A 25,334-nucleotide genomic window follows, 5' to 3' on the forward strand; every position below is an offset into this window, starting at 1 on the left:
GCAGACAGCTTGGAAGCTTCCCAACCTAAACATGGTTAATACTGTGGGTCATTTCTGAGCAGGTAATGGCTTTCTGTTAGAAAGAAAAGCATTCCTTTCCGTTGTGCCAAACATCAGTAATGAGAGTGAGTGTCTGTTGAGTATCTTCAGCATGCCTTGTGCTGTGCTCAGAGTTTTACATGGACTATTTCATTTAAGCTCATTTAGCCCATCGTCCTTCTTACATATGAGGAAACTGAGGCTGGGAGAGAGTGAATACCATGCCCATGGTCACAGATCTGTCGCGTGGTGAGGAGGTGACAGAAGGACCCCAGTGAGGCGCTTCCTGCTCACCGCGCTGGGCTGCCTCCTCGCACACACCACCCTGACAACGGCTCGCTTAGGTGGCCCTCTGTATTAGTTAGCTAGGGTTGTCAACAAAGTTCCACAGACTGAGTGGCGTAAAACAGAAGTTTATTCTCTCACAGATCTGGAGGCCAAGAAATTTAAATCCAGGTGTGGGCGAGGCCATTCTACCTCCACAGGCTCTCGGAAAGCCTCTCTTGCCTCTTCCAGCGTCTGCTGGCTCCTGTTATAATTTGGGTTATGGTAGCCTAATTCCTGTCTCTGCCCATGGCCTTCTCCTCTTCTTTCTGTGTCTCTCTTCTTTGCCCCTTGCAAGAACCCGTGTCACTGGGTTTAGGACTCATCAGATAATCCGGCATGATCTTATCCCAAGATCTTTGCCTATTCCAGCTGCAAAGACCCTATTTCCACAAAAGGTCCCATTCTCAGGTTCTGGAACGTGGACGTACCTTCTTGGGAACCACCGTTCAACCTGCTGTGCACTCTGGTTTCACCATAGTAAACCCGGAACTTTAAAAAAAAAAATGCCTCATAGGTGTTTCAGCTTTTAAGTCTTTTTTTCTGTTTCTCCTTATATTAGTTCATCTAATAGCGAACCAAAAGGGTTGTCTCCAAGAGAAGACTTGAAAAGTAAAACCAAGCTACTTTTCACATGTAGAAATTTTGTACTTGCAATTCAGATGCCCTGAGGGCAAAATCCTTTACCTAAAAATGGAAGCGGTAGCTTACCAGAATTTCGCCTCTTATATGGAGAAAGTATTCTTATTTCTATCCCATTGTCTTTCTACCCTTAATGTTTGTTTCTTAGGGTATTTTATGATAGAAAGTTGTATTTTGGAAACCTACATAAAGATGGCCAAGGGTGTGACTTAGTGAAGTTGAGAACTGAGAACTTCTCTGTAGTTATTTTTTGTGCAGAATCAAGGATGAGATCTATGGTTGCCTATGGGGCCAAAAAATTCTCATTTCTACAATTTATCATTTGCCTTCGCCTGTCACTCACTTCCTTTTTTAAGGACGTTTTTCCTTATCAGTCTATAAAATAAAAATTGGACTCTCTTCTTCTAGTTGAAAGGATACTTTATTTGCTTTCATGTTCTTCCCTAACCTCTAAAACTGCTAGAATGTTCTTTTAATGCCGAGTTGGACTGTCCTGGGGTCAGTCACAACTTTTTCTACCTCTAGGTTGGGTTTGTTCACGGCTGCTTTTTTGGGGACCTTCCAAAAGATATTTAGACCCAAGGTCCTGATGTAATTAAGATGGGGTTGGAGGGTGGCAGAAAATGGTTACATTTGGTCCTGCAAACTGTCATCTCTATATGTGTTTGGGATGCAGCCTTCTCCAGTTACAGCCAGAGGTGACTCATTGCATTTTGGTTTCATGGAAATGATCAAGGGATGTTAGCTGGCTGTGCCACATGGGTGCAGGTGCACCTCAGCATGAGCGTGTACACTGCGGCCTGAGCATGTACAAAACATAATGATCTCAGGCATTAATCAGAGAGCATTTCTACTCTTTCCCTCCAAAACTGTAGGACAATAGAGTTAGTATTTACAAGGAGAAATTGGCAGATGCCTAGAGCCCACAGATTCAAGAAAGAGTAAAAGTGCGTGCAGGACAGGACAGGCATGTGCCCTTCCAAAACTGAGGCCCCCGTGATCATCTGCTGATCACTTCTGACCACTACAGTCTGTTTGCACCCACACTTGGGGCTGTGGCATCTATGGCAAGGAAGCTCAGCATGCCCTTTACAACAGAACTTCTAAGGTGCTGTGATCTGATTTGATGCTGGCTTCTTTTTTTTGTGTGTGAAATTAAACATTTTCCATCTTGCGTTGGCAGGCCTGAAAGCAGGAGATGAGATTCTCGAGATCAATAATCGTGCTGCTGGCTCACTGAACTCCTCTGTGCTCAAAGATTTTCTCACTCAGCTCTCCCTGGGCCTCCTGGTGAGGACCTACCCTGAGCTAGAGGGAGGAGCAGAGCTTCTGGAGAGCCCGCCCCACCGAGTGGACGGCCCCTCGGACCCCAGCGAGAGCCCTCTGGCCTTTCTCACCAGCAACCCAGGTATGGCTGTGCACAGTGCTGGGCATTGTCTGAGCCCAGGTCACCAGGGACCTAGATGCTGACTGGCTTGCACATTCTGGTGGACTGGGTCTGGCAGAGAGCGTAAAATGTGTGAGATGAGCTGATTACTTACTGAGTGTGTGTATCCTGTTGAAATTTCAAAGGGGCAGGGAACTTGTTCTTGTGGAGTGGTTTGCTGCACATTTACCTGTCCCACATGGGAAGCCTCTCCATGTTGCTGCTGTTTGTCATTTTGGAGAAAGATGCATGGGTAGAGGCTGCCATCTCTATGCACAGGCATATGGAGAAACAGAGGTGCCCGGAATTACATAAGGCATGGGGGCTGTGAGTCTTCCCTGCCTTCCACGTCCCCATCTGTTAAGCCACCCAGCCCTGCTCTCTCTTCTGTGTGAGAGAAGGACCTGAGTTGAGATGGCCGGAGTTGAAATATGCTCCAAGTTCCCATCTGCTCTGCTTCTCTTGGGCTCTTCCCATCTTGAGTCTGAGCACGAACCTGTCAGCGGTGCCTGTGCCCTGCCCCATCTGCTGCTCTTCCTGCTTACACCTCTCCTCCCTGGCACTCAGGCAACCTTGTGCTCCCTCTACAAGAAGCAGCTCCCTTCCTGGGACCCCACAGAGTTAGCTCCCTGCTCTGGGTCTCTAGGACCCTGCAAGGCATGGTTCACACGGGCCCTGGTCATATTATACTATTCATACCCGCCTGTCTTTGTCCTGTGCTTTCTCCCAGCCTGGGCTTATGTCCCCATCTGTAACAGGCATCGCATTCTCGGTAAGCCGCAGTGAGTGAGTGAGCAAGCACGCCAGTGAACAGCACGTTGCTCTCACTTGTTTCTCCATGACCTGGGCTTGGGGTTGATGTAGTCATTTGGGGTTTTGGATACATTTTCTTTTTAAAACTTGGGTTAAAAAAAGTCTCCCATTTCAAAATCTGAGTTAGGTGCATTAGGGGTTCTTGGCCTGCTGGGTTTCTCAAATGAGCTTGTGAAGCTTGGCTTGATAAGAATGGATCACAAGCTGATGCCTTGTAGGAGAGATGGCCGGAGTTGAAATATGCTCTGAATTCCCGTCTGGCCTGCTTCTCTTGGGCTCTTCTCATCTTGAGTCTGAGCACAAGCCTGTCAGCAAAATGCCTTTTGTTCTGTGGCTCTCTTCAAGAATTGGACATGTTGAGGCTGCAGAAAAGCAATCGCATTTATCACTGTGACTTCCTCTGCTCATTATGTCATTGCAGTAACTGCACCCCGATCAGGTTTTTAGGAGATGATTCCTGGGAGCTGTGCACTGTTATTTAATAGGGACGGGAGACCATGGAGGCTCTTCCTGTGTGTGACCATGAGATGGCAGGCTTGAGCCCATAAAACTCACTTCATACACACAGTTGTTTCTGTAATGTGACTTTGAGTGAGGCATACTGTGTTAAATTGGGTTAGTTAAAGGATTTTATAAGATCTGGATATACATACTATGAACAACAGTATATGCACAACTTGGTTTTTTTTGCCCTTTTGAGCTCTTCCTATGGAGTATGGGTATACTCCCAGAGCAGGGCCTGGCGAGCTATGACCCACTGGCCAAATCCAGCCCATGGCTTGTTTTTGTAAATAAAGTTTTATTGGAGCACAGTCATGCCCATTCGTTTATGTCTCGTCTTTGTCTACTCTCCCATTGCAATGGCAGAGTTGAGTAGTTGTGGCAGGAATTCAAGGTCTGCAAAGCTGAAATTACAATCTGGCCCTTCACAGGTAAAATTTGCCAACCCCTGATATAAAGTGTGACTGAAATTGCTAACAATTTGTTCCTTTAAAGGAAGTCACTGCTTTGATGTATTTCTTTCTTTAAAAAGAAATTCTGTGTGTGTACATTTTGAAAATTATTATTTAAAAAATTTAAATTAATTTGTGCATAGATATCTGCTTTAGAAATACTTGAGTATAATCTGTGTATACAGTCGTTGTTCCATCTTTCATGTGATGGGGTATTAAACTTAACAACTACCTTTACATATGCCTATGTATTATCTCCTTCTGGCTAGTCTTCTCAGAAGCCTGTGTGCCAAATTTACTGAACCTACCATTGTTTAAAACACATTAAACTTCCATTTTGGAATCATCCCTAGAAGATATATTCCTTTTTTTCCAAACTATGTGATCATAAGTTGGAGCTGACATTTGTTCAGCATTTACTGTATGCCAGGCATGGAGCTGGGTGCTCGAAGTTATAATGATGACAGTGTCATGATTCTGTCCTCACACATACGTTTTAGTGTAGTTCTTTGTGTTCTAATTGTTTCACCTTTTAGTGTTGTGCAGTGATCAAAAAGTCCTCCAGAATAAAGCCTGCTTGGTCAGGTTTGGTTATCAAACTGGACCAAGAGTAAAGCATGAAAGTAAAGTCAGAGTGTTGGTTTCCTTGTAAAATTTCTAATTGGCTTCAAAATAAATAAATTCAGCATTAATGAATTCAAGTGCTCTGGGCACTAGCAGCCCTAGTGGACTGGCTGGAGGGGAGCAAGCGTCAGCTCCGTGCCCAGGTCTCAGCCTGTTTGCTTTCTCGTTGCCACCACTTCCTAGTCCTCATTTAACAGTGAGAAATGAAAGAAGCAAGTAAACAGGATACAGTGACCTGTGAGATTGCTTCATAATGAGGCAGAGATAAAGCAGTGTCTACAGAAAGCTGCAGTTAAACAACAGGGAAAATTTGTACAATGGGCAGGCACCATTACAGCCTCCCTGTAACCTTTGAAGTAACTAGAAATAAGAAGCATCTTGAGTGATAGGCTTGAGGTTTGATCCAGGGACCATCTTAAAGTGGTCATAGTGGATGTCTGGCAGCCTTGATGAAAGGCCTTGCTGTGACTCAGGGACCTGGGGGTCCCCTTGAGCCCTGGCTGGTGCCCATCTCCAGGATGCCGGTCCAGCTGCTCACCCTATCTGACAAGTCTAACTGTGCAGGCTTGGCCCGAGCCTACCCGGATGGTCCTGATGGCAATATGTGACTAGCCTTCAGGGCTGGGTGATTTCTGAGCCTCTGCCTCATACAGAGGTTTGTCTCTGCTGTGCGGGAGTGCCACAGCCTAGTGGCTGGGATTGGACTCTGGAGCCACATTCCTGGGGGCTGAGGCCTACTTCTAGGTTTATTAGCTTCATGACTGTGGACAGGTTATGCTTAATTTCTGTGTCCCAGTGTCTTCGTGTGTAAAATGGGGGTAATACCACACTACCATCTCACTGGATTGTTGTGAGGTTTGAGTTTTCAAGAAAAGTGTAGGGAAGAGGTCCCGGGGAGTGCTCAGTGATGTTACATACCCAAAGCACCATCTCTCTCAGAAGGACATGAAGATTTTCTGGCTGACTTCATCACTGGGCTCCACTCCACCTCAGCCTGCAGCAGGTGAATTGTCTGATAACTAGGTTTATGAGTACCTTACTTGGAGTATATTCCTTTCCCAGGTGGGAAGAAATGAATTCTGTAGTCCACATGCTGAGACACGGCGGCCCCTTTCCAGAACTCCTGATTCACTTGGTCTGGGGTGGGGCCTGGGTGTGCCTTTGTGGTAGATGCTTAAAACCCCAGATGATTGTAATGGGCAGCTGGCATTGGGATCCACTACCTTAGGTCAGCTGTTCTTGGTTGTTGATCTTTTTTTTTGTCTTTGTGGAATAATAAGATGATTGGAATGATACTGTCACATGCAAACCATTCTGCCATGGTATTTGTTGAGAGCAAATTGTAGTCTGATATTTTTGTTATGAATATCTGTTAGGTGATCTGGAGTGTGCCCTCCATCCTCTTATCCTTTGATAGGAAGATAAGAAGGGTATGATAAATAGGTCTGAGTTGCCTTGTTATTTTAGAATACTAGGGTCTAGATAAGAAGATTCTCTCTTAAGTATTCTAGGGCTCAGTTTCCCTTTCTTGGTCATTTGCCACCCATGAGTCCTTGTTGAAATATTACTTTCGTTTTTTTGTTGTAGTTTAAATATTTGTTTACCTGTACATTGGTAAGAAAATGGGGAAAGGATGTCGAGACAAGAAGACAGTCCCATCAGTGGCTGTTGGTATAGGAAGAATCTTGGAGTAAGTGGGAGCAGGAAGTTGCAGAACCGTGTGAGGGTTCTGAGAACCTACCTCATTGTCCTGAGTGATGTATTTTGACTACTGATCTCATCTGATGCTAACGTTTTGGGCCGAAAAATTCTTGGTTGCAGGGGCTCTCCTGTGCATGGATGGTTAGTGGTATTTCTGCAAACCACTGTAAACTGGTAGTAGTCTCCACACCAGGTTGTGCCAGTCACAGTTTCTTTAGGCATTGCCAGATATCCCCCAAGCAGCAATGTCCATTGGAGGACCACTGGCCTGGTCTGTTAGAAGGTATACCTACATTACTAGTTAGGGACATGTTACAGTGAGCATCAATAAAGATGAGCAAATTGAGATCTAAAATACATTAAAAAAATAAGTTTTATAGAATATTTAGTAAAAGAATTCCAAAACAAATATCCTTTTCTGGCTTTTTTTTTTTTTTTTTTTTTTACTTGTTGAGACAAGGGAAGAGCAAAGAATAAGTAAATGGTTATTCTGAATGTTGGCTTCCTTCCCCCACTAACTCCACTCCCCCCAACCCCCCACCCCCCAAAGTGAGTAACACTGTTCTGGTGTGAGGTATGTATCACTAAAGTTAACCCTTGAAACAAAGATATTTCAGTCGGTAATTATGCAGACCCCCACATTTTATGCTGGTTGTAAGAATCTCAGTTCAGGGGGCATCAGTGGTGTCTTTGCAAGGTTTCCAAACGTGTGTGTCTTAGTTTAAAATGGGCCCTGGAGGCTCACATTGATTTTCCTTCTGTCGTGAGCGCGGCACTGCTTTATCTTCCTAGAATTCCACCTGACTAGCGGGGGTGCCCCATTTAAATTAAAACCACCAGAGCTCAGCAAACTAAAGTTGCTTCTTATTTGAAGAGCAGTCATTCCAGTAGTTGAGCTGGGAGAGCTGCCAGTGGCTAACCTTGTCCCTTAGGAGTTAAGGCCAGTTGGGGCCAATGGTCGGTCTGGAAAGTCAGCCCCTTGATGTACCTCAGGCACATCTGTCTGATGCCCAGGGGAAGACTGCAAATTTATCTCCAGCAGGAAGTCGGTTAAGCGGCGGCGTTTGTATAACAGGAAAGGTTTCTGTCTTCTGCAATGGCCAGGACAGTCAAGGCACGTTGGTGAGAGCGTTGAGTCGGCGAGTGCCCGGCGGGGGCGTGGTTTGCTTTGCGGGCGGAGCTCGCCTCCCTGCAGTGCCCATGAACTGTGGGGGTCTTTTTCGGGTCCGTTCCAAGCAGATGGCCTGGAGCTGCAGGCTGAAAACAGAAGACAATCAGGCAGCCGGGAGGGGCCGCAAGAAAGAGGAACTACACAGATTTATCTTCCTACAAACAAATATGGTCCAGTTCCTCAGACTCTCAGAGGAGACAGACACCAACAGCACATTCTCTTCTATTTGTTTGTTGATAAAACTCAGAGCCATGAGCGTTTTATAAACCGTGCTCCATGCTTATTGTCACACAGCACATGGTCTGGCGAGAGACCAACGCCTAGTGTTGATTTCCAGCTGGATTTGATTAATGACACTGTCAAATCCTATGTCTAGGGAAAAAAAATGTTTCAGAGAATAAGAGCCTTCGTTTTCTATTTTTAAAAAACATTTATGGACCTTACATTATTTGATTTTTACAGCCAACCGACAGAATCAGTAATGCCTGGATTGATAGTTTTTTGTGGATTTAAAAATTTCTCTTTATAAGGAGATTTTTTGAAAAACGGCTGGAAAGAAATTGTTATTTCAAGTTAAAGTTAGAGGGTTTTCCTTTTATTTTTATTCTATGTATTTTGTTCTCCCCAATTACTATTTTCCTTTTCTTTTTTTTCTCTATAATTGTAATTTTGTTATTTAGCTTTGTTATGAGGGTGGGGGGGTTTATGCTGATCTTACATATTAGGAATGTGTCTGTGTAATTCTTAGACTCACATGATAGTAAAATGATTAAAAACCAAAACAAAATCATAGCCTATAGATTGGATTCCTGCTAAATGATCTGATCAGCAGAGTCTAACTTTTCTTGCCCCCTTATCCTCAATGATTTTTATTTTCTTGCAAGAATTTTACCTCAGGTGTTAATGAGGACCTGTAAAAACTTAAAAGTTATAATTGGCTCCTCCTTGGAAATGTTTAGAGAGTTTGTTTATTTAACACATTGTTCATGTATCTTCGTAAGGCAAGGATTTTTTTGTCCTTCCTTTAAGTCCCACTTGAGTGGAGTCAGAATGAGTATGTCTCAACCAAGTAAATCAAAGATAAATCCAAACGTCAGCTTGCGCAAGTGTGTTGGGGTGGTCCAGTCTCGCTGTCTGTCCTGCTGATGGTGAGTGGGATGCGCTAGCTGCAAAGGTTTGCTCAGTCACAAGAACATTATTATGATGTGAAAATGATCTTAAGAAGTAAAGGAATGGCCATGCCTGCTCCCAACAATGAATATAATTTATAGTGACTATTGAGATAACCTACAAGTCCTGGTCCCCGTTCCTCCTTTATCTCTTTTTGGGGGCCCTGTTCCCACTCTGTGCTGCCAGCCACCTCGTCCACAGGTGGTGTGCTGAATGCTAGGGCTGGAGTGGAGGAGAGGTGGCATTTCCTTGCTCTGACCTCTTCTTCACCACCTTCACCTTGTCTTTGGCTTTGGCATCTGACAGTCAGCGAGCCGTCTCTGGGTGCTGCTAAGTAAATGAGGGCAGCTACCCCAAGACAAAGCGGAGAGTTCCTTCAGTGTCCTGTTAGAGCAAAACCTCCTGAGAGGCAGGGAAGCTGGAGTGGGAAGCTGAAACACTGTTGTATTGGAGTTGCCAGGAAAGCTCGACAGACAGCGTTACTGCATAAGCCTCTTAAGCTGGGGGGTGTTCAGGAGTAAGAATGTGACTTCTCCTGTTTGAAGTCCCTGTTCCTGCCAGGATGGTGTCTTCCTTTTCTTGAAGTGCACCACTGTTGATTCGTGCCTCTTTGGCTTTCTTTGATTACTAAATTCCCCCCAACCATTGATTGCTTATTTACTGCTGTGCAACCCACAACCCCAAATGGCCATGTTATCTGCTCATTTTTCTGTGTTGAGCAATTTGGGCTGCACTGAGCAGGGTGGTGGTTCTGCTTTCTTGCCTGGAGTGATCATGAGGCTGTGTCATCTGGTGACCTGACTGGGGCTGGTTTAAAATGGCCTCATGCACGTTTGGTGACTGGTTGGCCAGACCCCACCTCTCTTTACGGTCTCATCCTAAAGAGGCTAGCTTAGGGTTTCTTTACATGGTAGCCTCAGAGTTCCTGGGGGGCAAAGCCAGAAACTGCAAGGACAACTGAGGCCTTGGCTTGGAATTCACTTATCACATTATGTCACATTCTGTTGGTTGAAGCAAGTCACAAGGCCAGCTCAAACTCATGGGGTGGAGAAATAGATACAAAGATCTGTGCTTGAAAGGGATGGGTGGGATCATCGCTGTGCCAACTCCCACAGGCCCACTGCCCTTTGTCTCCTGTTCTGTTAATTGTTGTCTTTAGCTAAGGGCACAAACATGGCATGATGGGGAAAGAATATACACCCTAGAATCAGATAACCTTCAGTTATTGACTCAGGAGTTTTTATATTCTAAATATTAATATTTTCACGAGTTATACATGTTGAAGATAATTTTTCTCAGCCTATAATGTGTCTTGTTGCATTTGGGTGTCTTTTGACGAAGAGAAGTTTTTAATTTTAGTAAGATCTCATTTTCTATTTCGTACGGTTTGTGCTTTTTATATTGTGTTTAAGAAAATCTTTCCCTTGTGGTAACAAACATTGTCTTCTTTATTTTGCCCTAAGGGATTTTGTAGTTTGGGCTGTTCACATTCTGCTTTATACCTCCTTGCTCCTGACTTTTGTGAATGGTGTGAGTTAAGGTCCATTTTTTTCACTGGATAATCTGCTGTCCTAGCAACATTTATCAGATGTGCCATCCCTTTCCCCAGTATCCACAGTGGCACATCTGTGTTTCATGCTTCCTTCCATACATGGTGGGGCTGTTTCTGGGCTGTTAGGATAGCCGGGCTCCCCACTGATTCTGCACTGCTTTATCTTACTGCAACTCTATAGTACATTCTGGCATCTGGTAGGGAAGATGTCCTAATCTTATTTTTCTTTTCTAAAGTTGTCTTTGGTGTTAATGGCCTTTTGCTCTTTCTTCCATAACAAAATTGAGTTCCCCCCAAAATGCTGCTGGTGTGGTCTGTCTGAATACAGACCTTTGATATTTGTTGAGAGTTATGTTTTGGCCTAATACGTGGCCTGTTTGCATAAATTGCTAATTCTTGGGGAAAATGTACATTCACAAAATCTTTGGAATAGGTTTTGAAATACATTCATGGATCAAGTTTAATAATTATTGATATTGCATCTTTGGTATCATGACTAAATCTTTTCTGTTTGACAGTGCTGAGCTTTCTTTCTTTTTTTCAAAATATTTTTCCATCCCTTTACTTTTCATCTTCTGTGTCTTTTTGTTTAGATCTGTTTCTTGCATAGTGCATTAAGTTAGGGCTTTGTTTTACATTGTTTTGGTTTTTACCTAAACATGAAGTTTAAGTATCAAGGTGAGTGTTATCTTACATTTACTTAGAGGATCCATGTATTCTGACCTGTTTCTATCACCTTATTTTCCTGGCTTTGTCTTCTTTATCCTTTTCTTTCTTGCTCTCTTTTGGATTGAGTCTCTAAATTCCACTTTCCCCTATCAACTTGTATAATCAAATTCTCTTCTTTTGAGGGTGCCCTTAAAATTTAACATGATTTGTAATATAACTGAGACCAGAGTTAGTCTTTCTACTTTCCTCCTGAGGCATAAAAAGACCATGAAATGCTTTAAATATAATCGCCCCACCATTGTTTTAGTTGCATCTTGTATTTTCATAGCACCCAAGTGCCTTTTTCTGGGGAATGTGTGGGGTGTTATTCTATAAACTAAGCCTTGCCTGTAGTGTAAAAAGTCTTTAATATTTCATTTCATTGTTATCAGGTTATATTTGGGTGTGTATGTGTATTTCCCCACCTGAAGTACAGCCTGTAGAGAAATTTTTAGTGAGTTTCTCCTTGTAGCCATCTTTCTCACTCTTTGTTTCCCAAATGTTTTTTTTATTATATTCTTCTTCTTGAATAATATTTTAGGAGGAAATATAATTCTGTATCAGATAGATTATTCCTACTTTCTTCAACTTCTATTCTTATCTATTGAGTGCTTTAAATTAGTGGTTACAATTTTCATTTTTGAAAGTCTGTTAGTTTACCTGGTCTTTTTTGAAGGTATCTTTTCCGTGCTCCTTTAAAAAAAAAGATCAAGTACTTATTTGACCTCCTGCAACTGCAGTACTGTTCTGTGGGAATCTGATTCTGCTGCTATGGTGTTTTCTGCTTCTCACTCGTGGAGGACTGGGCTTTTCCTGTTTTATAATAATGTATGTTCGGCCAAGCTTTATCTGTGGGCGTTATATGATACCATTGTGAAGGGTGAATCCTTCCAGAGTATATTTGTATTTAATTTTCCTTTTGCCAGATGCCCTTGGAATACAAATCCAGAGCAAGTTAGGTAATATTTCATCCTGAGTGTCATGGATTGAGTATTTATGTCCTGCCAAATTCATATGGTGAAACCCTAACCACCAATTTATGTTTCTGGGAGTGGAGGACTTTGGGAGGTGATTAGGTTGAGATGAAGATATGAGGGTGGAACTCCCATACTGGGAAGTGTCCTTATAAGAAGAGGAAGAGATCTGAACTCTGTCCTTGCCCAACCAAGAGGAGGTTCTTTATCTTCTTCATTTGGGATTTTGGGCTTTTCTTGGAGCTCAACTCTACATTTAAAAAGGACTTTATTATATTTTATTCAGCATTTCTAAGTATTATATGGAGGTAAGGCTTTTTTTGCTTGCTTTTTAGAATAAGTCATAGTATCCTCTCATTCATTTCCCCACTGTGTCTTGAGCAGCAATTATACTCCAGGCATCATGTTTCTCAGTGGAGATACACAGGTTCGCAGTGTTTGGCTGGGCCATCTGGGGGTTGCCGTTCTGCAGACGATGGTGTGCACGGTGCCCTGTGTGCTGGGCAGCCTGGCTGCTCTGGTGAGTGCTGCGTGCATCATGGTTCCCGTGCTCTCAGAGATGAGCCTTGTTAGCCAAGTGTCCCTAAATGAGCCTGTCAGCTCCTCCCCACTGGGAATCAGCTCTTCCCTTTCTTTATGGCCCCAGCATCTGGGTCATTGCCTGCATATAAAGTATTCAATCACTTGTTTTTGCAGTGGAGGTGACGATGTGACATAGTTGATACCCAGCGAATTAACTGAGCTGTTTTCTTGGACTGCTACCACCATATTTAGAGTAAACAAGTAATGAAATGCAACAAGATCCTAAAGCAGAGCAGGAGGGGGAAAACAACCTCCACCGAAGGTGTGCTCACTCCACGGGTGCTTCCAGAGCAGGGGTGGGGATGGCAGATGCAGCCTTTGAGCAGTGTTTGCTCAGAGGTTGGCCTCCTCCGCTTAGTTCCCTGGCCAACTTAGAATTTGAACAGAAAGTGATGCCAAGTGGCTTCTGACTGTGATAGTGTCATTGAAGTAAGGCAGCCTCTTTGCAGACAGGCTTTTGTCCAGTCAGAAAGCAGCCTTCCGCTCTCCTCTCCTCTCTCTCTTGTCTGGTTCTGATAGTGCCGTAAGTCTCGGTCCAGTGCCAGACTGGGTTGGTTACCACTGTCTTATCAGATTAGCTAAAGGTTTCTAAGTGGCCTAAAGCCTTGCTACTCCAAGTGTGGTCCGTGGACGTGCTGTATTGACTGATCATTTTGGAACTTGTAAGAAGTGCAGACTTCTAGGTCCAACCCCAGATCTCTTGAATCTGATCTGCATAGTGGTCCCCCAGGGATTCAGATGTTCTTTAAATTTAAGAAGCCCTCCAGAGGAAAGTGACTGTGATGTTCTCATCCTTCCCTTTTGCATGGAGGATGGTGGGAATTACACAAATATGGCGTCACATTTGTAGTTTGACTTGCAGAACACCATCACAGGTGTTATGGGCTGAATGTTTATGTCCCTGGGTCCACCTCCAAATACCATCACATTGGGATTTATGGCTTCAACATAACACGTATGGAGGAACCCCAAAACAATTATAAATAAATAATGCATATTATTATATATGTTATATATAAAAATATATATTACTTATGTTATAGATTATAATAATATAAAATAATATATAAAATACAAATAATAAAAAATATACTATAATATAAAAAATTAGTGGTAACAATGAAAATAACAAAAACGAACACTTACTGAGCTGGGATCATGGAGCTCATCCTTGGAGAGTCTTCGCAGTATATGTCCGTGTCTGAACTTGTCCCTGTGCCCCCCTTGCAGAGGCGTGGCTTTTAGCAATTACTGTACATTTTCTTCTGATTTCACCTTACAGGGCACAGCCTCTGCAGCGAGCAGGGTGGTAGTGCCGAGGCAGCTCCCGAGGAGACCGAGGGGCCGGACCTGGAATCCTCAGATGAGACTGACCACAGCAGCAAGGTGAGAGATTTTCATTTTCACATCCCATGTCTTGAACCACCCAAGAATCACAGCTGACATGTCACCTTTGCAGCTGGATATGGTTGGAAAGCCTCTCCACGGGACCAAGTGTTTTTACTTCTGAGATGTTGCTAAATAGGAGATGGAATCCAAATTGCAGCCTGATAACAAACCTGTCTGTGAGAATACAGGGCAGAAATCCCTCTTAATGGGTTGAAGTCTAACTTCATCCCATTTATCCCTTCCATCTCCACTCGTGTAGAGGGCAACAGCATTCAAGGTGTGTGTGAGTGGGTCACTTGAACTCTCGTGCTATTCCTGGTTTCTGTAAAGAGCATCTTTTAAATTAAAGGGAAAGCAACAGTGTTTTTATTAACCCAAATGGATGGGTCGCTTGAGCACTGCCAGGAAGTTCCTGTTCTGACTCTGGGGTGCAACACCCTCAATTTGTTTTCATGCTTTTATCCCCCTTCATAAAGAGTTCTTTGGGCCAGTAACTCTACTCATTTCAGACCCAATGTACAACAGTGTAAAAGTTCTGTATTACGTTTATCCAAAGACTCCTCCCCAGCAAAAGCTATTGTGTGTGAATATGTTTCTGTATTTATCTATCTTTTAAAAATAATGTTGTTGACTTACTTACGTTGGTGATCCTTCTACCTATCTCATTGCTTTGTTTGACACTTAGCAGTTACTTAACCTGAGCACATCCTATACTTTAAGGGGCACCTTTGTTTTCCCTTCTGCAATAGCAGCGTGATTCTTACCTCTGCCTGGTGATTGGATGATGGGGTGGGTCACATAGTGTAGTTGTGGGAGAGCGTCTTGGCAGTGGGACTGTACTTCTCCACTAGGAACCGTTATTTTAAAAAGCTACATTCTTTGTATGTCCTTTTCATTTCTGTCTCTCTTTATGTATCTCTGTAAGGACTTCCATGAGTGCTTGGGTTTGACTAGACTATCTTCCGCATGTTTTTTTACCCAAATGTATTTCTCTTTTACCATCACAAGACTATCATTCTCAGGGTCCTTTTTAAGTTGAGCACAGTATAAAATTCAACATTTCAAAGTAATTAACATTTATAAACTTAATACTTATAGGCCAAAAGGCTTGATGTTTGGTAGCTATTAATTAAAATGCAGATGAAGGCAATATACGTGTTTCAAGCCAAAAAAACAAAAGCTTGCTCAAAGTTAACTTTTTCTTTTTGTGGCCCTTACCTTACTTTTTCATACTTTTTTGTGGGGGAAGGTGGGAAGGGTCAGTCATCGTCACGAGAATCAGATATTTCCATCCTGAGATATTTGGAAGCGTATTTATTAAGTTGTTCTGTTATTGATCCTAAAAATATTCATTCTTGTGTTTTAATTTAATTTAAAATGGAACACAGCTATTTGTCCTGCATCTAAAACATTCATTTCTTGAATACTTTTAACCTTGGATTATTTGTACCTCTCTGTAATAGCCTCTGGTGGGTTTAGACTGTTTTCTTATTAAATACAGTGAGCCGTGCAGTGCTGAACAGGGTCCTCCATGCTATGTTCTGCTGATGGTGAGGAGGGAAGGGGGCCAGCGTTTTGCTGACTGACCCTGGGGGCCTCTCTGACTTCGTGGTTCTTTCTCCAGACAACAAGGCCCTAAAACTCACCTGGAACAGACACAGCCACATGGAGAAACAGGCATTGCTGTTCCTGGATTTCACTGTAGTAATGAGTGGTGGGCTCTCATACAAGAGAATTTCTTCAAAAAAATTGAAATTTGGGAATGCTAAGAGTATTTTTAAAGATCATACAGTAGACTACATTGAAACCATAGTTCTTTTTGGGGAGCATTGTGTGATTCTGTACCCCATACTATCCCCTAATTTTGGTTTGATTCAGGTTTTATCTTCTTTATTTGAACCATTTTATTGTGCAAGGCACTTAACTAGAATAGCTTTAATGAATTCAATTTCTCATTTTGGATGTTGGGAAGCAAAAATCTTAAATTGAGCAAATTTTTCTTGGAGACTGGGTTATCCTGTGTATTATTACTAGTAAATGAGAGTTAATACTTATTTAGTGTTTTGTGTATGTTGGACACTGTTACGTGGTGACTCATTTCTTCCTTGCAATACGTCTAATAGAGAAATACTATTATTCCCTCTATTTTATAGATGATGATACTAGAACAGAGAGGCTAAGTGACTCACACAGTTCTGAGAGGGCAAAGCTAGGCCTTGTATTGTTACAGCTATGCTAAAACTACCTTCTGGCCAGATTGTTAAGGCCTTGTGTTAAATATCAGGTTTCAAAAATAGGTGGAATTAATTAGTGGTGCTATAAGCCAATTTGATATACAATCATTAGCCACTTAAGTATTTTCCTAAGCTTAAAGCTTTCTGGATGTCCTTTTCCATAATTTAAAAGTAAGAGCAAGCATATACATTTCTTGATTGAGGTTAAGTATTGATGCATCTCCTATATCAGTGTGTTATTTCTCTTGAGGATAAACCAAATGTTAATTTTTAAGCATAAGCTGCCTAAACATGGAAGGATGATTTAGTTTTGATTTGTATACACCAGGCTGGGTGTAGAATGTAAAAACAAACAAACAGATAACCAATAAATGAAATGAAGCAAGCTCATTTTCTTTGTTCCTGCTTGAATATGTGAGGGCTATTGATTTTTGTTGTTTGCTTTGATATTTTTGTTTTTCCTAAATGAGTTGTTTTATGAAATATTGGGCAGTATCAAGAGAATGCATGTTGGGGTATGTGCTTTTCGATTTTTTTAAACAGTTTTTGCTACACATGGCCTTTTGGGGTTGAGCAAGTGGGTAATTGCGAGCTCGCTGAGCAGGGATGGCATGGGAGTGGCACATCCTCAGGGTCGCGGGTGGGACTGTCACACTGCAGGGGCAGTCTAGCAGCCTTTCTGTTTGTTAGCTACCTCCTTCCTCCTGTGACTGGGTGACAACCTCAAAGGGCCTCTTTACCTCTGGCTACTTGTTTCCCTGCGTCTAATGGAAAGCTCTCCTCTCTGGGAATGCATGCTAATTAGCTCTGGGCAGTGGTGTCATGCATTCCAGGCTCCCTGGCAGCTGTGATTTTGTTTTCCATTTAGCAAGTGTATTAGAATAATTTTCAGAGCATTTCCTTTCTGAAAGCTTTCTTTTTTCTTCTTAATCCAAATTGCGATGGTCTCGGAAACGTCTGCCTTTTGTAACAGCATTAGCGGGAAATGTGAAAACATAAACTGTTAAAACAAAGCAGAACAAAACACTTTGTTTTTGGTGTCTGCTCCCGACTCAGTGAGGGGTGTCTTCAAAGTTGTTTGAGCTGGGCGGGTTTAATATTCTTGCGCCGTTCACAACACTGGCCAATCAGCTGATCTGCAGAGTAGAGACGCTCTCATCCTGAGGAGGCGTTTTTCTGCTTTGTGTTCTGGCCTCTTTTGGTTCTCCCGTCCTGGAACTTTTGTTATTTAGCCAGGTGAAATCAAAGCTTGCAGTCTGGCCCCTGGTTTAGCCTTTGACACCCTCGCAGGGGCCCCGCTGCTCCGGAAGTTGCCCTGTGGAGGGTCCCCCTGTGTGGAGATGCAGCAGCCTGCCACAGGAGAGCCGGCATGGGCTGTTGTGCTCAGGGATGCTCTCTTGGGAACTGGAAGGCGTTTGGCGCTCTCCGAGTATTTTAAGAAACTTCTGTTTCTGTGCTGAACACGTCAGGTGGTAGAATTACCATGAGAATATATTTCTGATGATGTCTGCAATGTGGAAAATAAAGCGCAAGCCCAGGATTAAAAGCAATGACAAGTCCAGTGATTCTATATATCGGACACTTCATCTGGTGAGCATGTCTGAATTCTTCCTTGCTAGCCTTGCTTATGTTACCACTTTCCAGCTGAATTATTGCCCAGGCCAAATGATGGTGATTATGCTTGTCCCATTTTCCCAACATTGCATCCTTTTGCCCTCTAGATCCCCTTGTTGATAAAGAATATATATTTTAATGTGTGGGTGGGCATCAGGAATTGGTATGAAATTGAATTTGCCTAGAATCTTTACATGTAATTCTGTTTTCATTCTTAAAAGGAAGAAAGATGTATTACGTAGTTTTTAAACTAAGTGTCCTTTGAATTTCTTCCCCTTTCTCTGGGTTGTTAAGATGATTATGAGTGGTTTGCGTTCTCTGTATGGCAGGTGTCTCTGACTACCCCCACCTCAAAGTGGGCAGTCTGAGCCCTCAGCAGGCATTTCTGGAAGGAGGATGCTCAGCTTGTCCTCTATGTTTTAAGTGTTTTTGACTTTATTTCTGCTTACTTGAGAACAAGATGGATATAGAAGTGTTGGCTTAGGGGATGTGTTAATGGTTTAATGTCATACAACACTGTGCGTGTCAGTTCCTATAGTAAACACTCCCTAATAAGCAAATTTAGTGGGTTAATGACAAGGAATAATTTAACACAATCAAAGGAAGCCTTTTAATAGCGTAGTATTAAATCAGGGCCTGTTGACCATTCGACTGTGTGTTGTGTAATGAAACTTGAACTTTGAAGAGTTAACCCAGGTTGGGCTTCATCTTCTTGGATGTTTCTTCTTCAAAGTCTTTTCAAAAGGAGACTGAAACAGTGATAGAAAACTATAGGGATTACTCTTGTATATAATGGTCTTTGAAATTATGGAGTAAATTACTTTGGTATTTGTCTCCAGAAAAAAGCTTAAGTAAAGGTTTAAGATTTTAGGCCACTCCGGCCCCTTTTAAATCTGCGGGATGTGTCAAGTCGGTCAGCCTCAAAGGACATTTTGGGAACTCTGAATTCATCCAGGGATAGCAATTGCCTTTAGTGGTTGCATAACAGGAAGAGCTTAAACAGCTGGGTAGCTTGAGTCAATAGCATGTACTTAAAAGCCTACCCCCTCTTTTCATCCCTTCTTTTCATCTTTTGCAGGAAGAAAGCGATATTATAAACACTGAGCTTCATGCTGGCCTCAGTAAAGTGGGCCATTTCTTCCTGTAATTGTCCTATTCTTCTCTGTATATTGTTTGGGTGACTCTCAGTCCTGACATTGGAATAGCTCTGCTACTGTTTACCAGTATTAAACTGATAGCTCTGAAATGCCCATAAGTGCTTTCCCGTTTCCAGGGTGACTGGTTGCTGTCCCCAAGTGGGGAGAGACTTGTACTTTTCCCATTGGAGACATGTTGACTGTCTTCACCTTCTCAGCAATCCTTCGCCACTTGTTCCAGTACTGGAAGATTCAGCTTTCAGGAGTGTATTGAGAACAACGCCCCTCTCTGCCCACCTCGCAGCTACCTTCCTGGGTACTTCTGCCTACAGTGCTCGGTGTAGTATAAGCAAGAAGCCATGTGACACTCAGAGATGGAGCAGGGAAAGCTCTATGCCCAACTCCAACAGCCTACATCATGGCTAAGCTGTGCAGAGAGGTCCTGATGCAGCTTGATGTAAAAAGCTTTGGCCACAGTGTGACACAGGGAGCTTTAAGAGCTGGGCCACAGCAACATATAAGGTCTCTAGATTAGAGCTATTCTAGGGAAGACCTGCATTTCATACTTCCTTCCAAGGAAATTTTTTGGGTAATATTTTAGTAAAACACAATTTTCAAACTTGGTGACATCCTTTTAATTGTTTCCCAGCAAAAAGTTTCATTCAGAGCTTTGTGAAATACCCTGTGACAACATAGGCATTATATTAACTCTACATTTTAAAAAATTGTATAATTTGAATAACATGTAATTGGCAGTAAGAAGATTACATTCATTTTGACTCAGTTCCTTGTGATAAACCTGAGTTTATACCTTTACTCAGAGAACAGGGTTGCCAGTGGAGAAGCTGCTTGGCTCCCTCCCCAGCTGCAGAGATGGCCTGGTGAAATACATCCTAAACTTAAGAAAGTGTCTAATAGAGAACTAAGGCTCTAAAGTCATAGAAGAGCATGCAAGGGAATTTTTAGATGTCCCTTGAGATGCTAAAGGTATTTCCTAAAGTAATCCAGAACTTGGCTCAGAAGGGAAGATGGGCAAACCTGGCTGTTTGGGGTTGCTGGGGAAGAGATGGGTAGGCCTAGAGCACTAAAACCTGAGCCCACCTGGCTTTCCCCATCGGCCTGCTAAAGCTAAGGTCGTCAGCCCTTAGAGCTGGTGAAATTCACACAGGCCTTAAAGTCAGGAAGCCCACTCACACTCTTCAAGATGGAAATCTCAAAATATTTATGGTGAAACAGGGAACGAAAACCTGAAAACTCCATCCCATACCTTCCGTTAATATATCCAGACATAGGTGAGAACAGCAACAAGTCTTTGTAATGTGACTTGGGAGCACAAAAGGAAGTCTTTTGGAATTTCCTGCCTTTGATATGTGTCAGAGTCCCAGGGTGCTTTCTTTTGCCCTTTCTTACAGTGTGGGACATCCTTGGTGTAATATATGAAGACACTGGATTTCACATGGCAACTTGTGTAAATGATAAAACTTCAGAAAAGTGTATTATGTGTCCGATGGGAATGCAGTGATGGGTTTATTTATCATGAGGAGTAGTTTGGATACCCCTCTGCATGTTGGTGACAGAGGACTGTGGTTATTGTAGGGACATTTAGAAAAACATTGCATAAGGAAGGTGCCAGTTATACATTTGTTGTGTTACGCTCCTTTGCAGAATGCCAACTCAAAGCATTTAAGGGGAGTTTGGGAGAAGCTGGAGGGCAGGGCGGTTGCAACTGTTAGCACTATCTGTCCATGGGATTTTCATCACAGTAAGGTTTTATTTTCTTTTTCCTCCCATCATGTCTCTGTTACGATGCAATTATGTATTATAGTTATCATTGGATCATTTAAAAGATGTATGAACATTTTTGTTGAAATGGATCTGTTTGTTCCTCCTTAGTTTTTAAAACAAACCCATTTGTCTTCAAATGTATATTAAGGATGACTTTGAGTTAGTAAAACCCTAACGTTACTAAATAAAACTGTTTAATATATTTCTACTGCAACAAGCTTTCATTAAAAACAAGGAGTCTTTTTTTTTTAACAGCCTTATTGAGACACAATTCCCATACAGTTCAGCCCGTTTGGGTGTGTTTTTTGTCAGTCACTGAGGGGAGAATTCTTTGTGGGGATATTCAGCACCTGCAGCCCTGATTCCTTGGAGAATGTTGACCAGTGCCACTGATAGGTGACTAATCCTTTCCGGCATCTAAGACTAGGGTTAGTGCTAGCAGCAAATAAGCCAGGGATTGTGAAAGAATTGAAATAATTGTTATGTGGATTTGGGTCCTGACTCTATTCTTTCTTATCTTGGCATTGTTGTTCATGCATCCTCGTTAGGTTCTAATTGCTTATGCCCTTGTGCCGTCTTTATCGCAGGCCTCCTCTTTATTGCAGGCCTCCTTCTCTTTGGGATGTGCTTGTGAGGGGATGGCATGCTAATGTTAGCTACCTTCCTCTGTGTTTATAAGATTGCCCCCATAGAATACACTTGATTTTAGTTCCTCTGCCCTGCACAATATGCCAACACTGACTTTTGGCTCTGGGCACCAGCTGTGTTTTTTTGGTAGGCTATTCTCACGTGCCTGTGGGTACGTGGGTGATGAAAGAAGTAATTCTTTGTTTGCACACATCTTTTGTTGGAAATCTTGTGCCTGGGGATGAATTTGACCGTTGAAGCTGGGAAGAGAAGTAGGAGGAGGCAGCCACTACCTTCAAGGAGATAGCCGTCAGACATTTGTAGTGTGGTACATTTGAACAAACACTAATAAACTAGATTTTGTGCAACAAAATAGGCTCTGAACTCATTCCACGGAGAACTCTAAACAAAACACTTGTGCATTCCTGTCCTGGAGATTCTGGCTGGTGCCCTGGGCATTGGGAGGTTTATTTCAGAATCTTAGAATGCTAACATTCCCCCTGAATCATCCCAGACAGAGGTTAGGTGGAGACTGGACTCTCTTATTGAAACTTTTTTTTTTAATATGGGTATCTATTATTATCTAGAAAGTTGCCTCAGTGTTGACTTTTAGCAGAGCCAGGAAGAGCTTATAAATTTATCTTCCAGCATTGTAAAGTGTATATATAGTACACTTAACTGGGGTCTGATAATTAATTAGCATTGTATTTTGTGTGAAAGGCACTTAATTTCTCTGTATCTCCATCTTTTCCTTTGTAAGCTTCTTGCAAAGTGGTGGGGAACACAGGCTTTGAGCTGTACTGTCTGGGTCAAATCCTAGCTCTGCCACTTTTGAGCTGTGCAATCTTGGCTGAGTTACTTAACCTCTCTGGACCTCTGTTGTCTCAACAGTTACATAGGATTGATAATAGCCCTTACTTACCATGTGGGGGGATTAAATACATCAGACCAGTACCTGGTCTGTGGTGGGTACCCCGTATATGCTGTCTCTTGTACTGGTTATTTTGAGCTTTCAGTGAGCTCGCCTTTGTATGGAGCAGTTTGGGGGAAAGAGAGATGTCATTCATGTGTGGCACTTCATTAACCAGGTAAGAACACTTTTATGTGGAACAGATGTGAGATGGGTCTCTTTCCTGAGGATAACTTTGTCTGCCTTGGCTTTTCAACTGTGCTCTGAAGAGTACGGAACAGGTGGCCGCATTTTGCCGCAGTCTACATGAGATGAACCCCTGTGATCCGAGCGCATCTCCTCAGGACCCCTCCGGGCCTCAGCTGGCCGCCATGAGACAGCTCACGGATGCGGACAAGCTGCGCAAGGTGATCTGCGAGCTCCTGGAGACGGAGCGCACCTACGTGAAAGTACGTCTTGTTCTCCTGCCCCCCTTCCTGCAGGGCCTGCCTCCCTCCTGCTAAAGGGAGGGATGCTGTGTGTTTATCCTGTTTGTCACTAACAACAAAGCCAAATCATGGTAATGAGGAACATCTGGGTCTCCTGTGGCATTTGGCCTTTATCCTGAATGTTTGGATCTTTTGCACTTTAAGGAAGCACGCCAATTCTTACACAAGTCCTTAATATGTATCATTGATCAATTGACTGAGAAAGGAGGTGATGGTGAATATTAAGTGATTGTTTTGACCTTTCTAAATATGTTGTTGAGCTAATTCTAGAAGTGAATTTAGTTTTTGAAAAGTGTAAGGACATTATCTTCAAATCCTAAGTGTAGGCAGAAGGCTGTCAGCTCCATTTTCATTGTATTATCACTTGTTTTGATATTTAGTTACATTCCTATAACTATGTAATTTATTCCTGCATAATTCATAATTATTTGTATGATATAGAATTATTATTTATAATACATTCCTGTAACTATAATAATTATATATTCCTATAATACATACTTAGTTATATGTTACAACAGTGTGATCTATTTTTAATGATCTATTTTCATCTTTAAATAGGAGTCAGCAAATTATGACCCTCTCAGGCCAAATCCGATCCTCTGATTGTTTTTACAAATAAAGTTTTATTGGAACACAGCCACACTCATTCATTTTTGTGTTGTCTATGATGCTTTTCTATTACAGCAGCAGTTTAGTAGTTGTGACAGAGACTGTATGGCCTGCCAAGGCTGGAGTAGTTACAGAAAAGGTTGGTCCGCTCCTGCTTTAAGGGACCTTAATGACCTTAAGACTGTGACTATAGCATTTGGGACATAATCTGTTTTTTTCTTTTAGATTCTTTATAAACATCTCTTTAGATGTGCTAATAAGGTATCCTTTCAATCCTTAGGACTTAAACTGTCTCATGGAGAGATACCTAAAACCTCTTCAAAAAGAAACTTTTCTCACTCAGGATGAGGTATGGTGGAAATTGTCTTAACTCTGTGAGGGTCACACTGCAGTTGGACTTGGTGATGAGGAAGGAGTGGGGACACACACAATACCGGAAGCATTTTGAATCCATTTCATTATAGTAAATATGGTCAAATTATGGCTTGTTAAGCTTTTGGCATGCTTTGGGAAAGTAGGGAACTGTCCCCACCCTCTGGTGGTGGGAGCATTATCTTAAGAAGTATTAATAGTAAAACACTGAAATCAGACTTAAATAAAGTTTCTGAACACTAATGAAATATGAGGTGGTTTAATTCTTTTTCATTTTCCAGCTCGATGTACTCTTTGGAAATTTAACGGAAATGGTAGAGTTTCAAGTAGAATTCCTTAAAACTCTAGAAGATGGAGTGAGACTGATACCTGATTTGGAAAAGCTTGAGAAAGTGGATCAATTTAAGGTAACTCTCATGTGCAAGTGGTGTCAGGCTGCCTGCTAATGCCTTGGGTGGGTTACGCTGTAGGTCAAGTTGACTCTCCTGATAACACATGGTAGGAGGCATTCTGATCAAGTTGTTGTGATCATGGTATTGTCTTCCTTGGACCACCAGTGGGGTCAGTTCCTACAGAGAGTCCGAGGGGGAACTGTGCCGTGCTTGTCTGGCTAAGGTAAAACCAGTACCATCAACCTGTATCAAACTGGTTCAGCTAGCTTCCACTATTCAGGATGTACACACTGTGACCTTCTGTTCTGTTTATGTGATGGCCTGTAACACTTATTAACAAATTAGATTAGCACCTTTGGTTTTCCAGTAAACACATTAATTCATCCTGTTCTGGGAAATTTTGCTTAATGGAACTGCTTATCATTATCCAGAAGGAAGACAATCTTCCAGCACATACTGTCCTTGTAGCCCTAATGAAGATTTATGACTAGTACCTTACTGAGGATGTTTATACTAATTTCCTCCTCCTTGGTTAGCTTTTCTTTATTCCAGAGATTTCTTATGCAGCACTTCCAGTCAACAAAGCTCATTGATTCATGCACAGTGGTGTTGGCTTACATGTCACCCTCATACACTTTTAAAAAATAGCTTAAGGTGTAATTGACATACAGTACACCACACATATATAAAGTGTACAATTGGTGAGTTTTGACCTATGTATATACCTGTCAAACCATCTCTGCAATTGAAAGAGTGAACATATCATCAGCCCTGAATGTTTTTTCCTGCTCTTAATGTGATTCCTCTCTCGTGCCCCTCACTGCCTCTCAGCTACAGGCAACCATGCTTTCTGTTACTGTAGATAGTTTGCATTCTGAAATTTGATATGAGTGGACTCATAAGCATATAACCTTTTTTATGCATCCTCGACTCAGTATAATTTCACTGAGCTCCATCCATGTTGCTGCATATATTGCTCACTCGTCCTTTTTTATCGCTGAGTAGAATTCCATCACGGGACATCCATGATTTGTTATCCTCTCACCTTTCTTGGGCATTTGGGTTGTTTCCAGGTTGGGGCGATTATAAATAAAGC

At 42.3% G+C, this 25,334-nt stretch overlaps 1 protein-coding gene across 13 annotated transcripts in view; it reads left to right on the plus strand.

Annotated features, from left to right (window-relative positions):
- The window catches only part of TIAM1 (TIAM Rac1 associated GEF 1), a 393,313-nt gene that overhangs the window by 326,971 nt on the left and 41,008 nt on the right, over positions 1–25,334 (plus strand). For 12 of the 13 annotated variants that reach the window (XM_073231434.1, XM_073231433.1, XM_073231432.1 and 9 more), the window contains 5 exons: positions 2,189–2,413; positions 13,962–14,065; positions 22,644–22,823; positions 23,755–23,823; positions 24,128–24,253. In XM_073231434.1, the coding sequence (XP_073087535.1) occupies positions 2,189–2,413; positions 13,962–14,065; positions 22,644–22,823; positions 23,755–23,823; positions 24,128–24,253 (704 nt within the window). Of the gene's footprint in view, positions 1–2,188; positions 2,414–13,961; positions 14,066–14,103; positions 17,893–22,643; positions 22,824–23,754; positions 23,824–24,127; positions 24,254–25,334 lie in introns of those variants that run through there. The other variant, XM_037014750.2, reaches the window with a different exon arrangement.

Source organism: Manis javanica, chromosome 3, assembly GCF_040802235.1.
Source record: "Manis javanica isolate MJ-LG chromosome 3, MJ_LKY, whole genome shotgun sequence".
Lineage (NCBI taxonomy): Eukaryota > Metazoa > Chordata > Mammalia > Pholidota > Manidae > Manis > Manis javanica.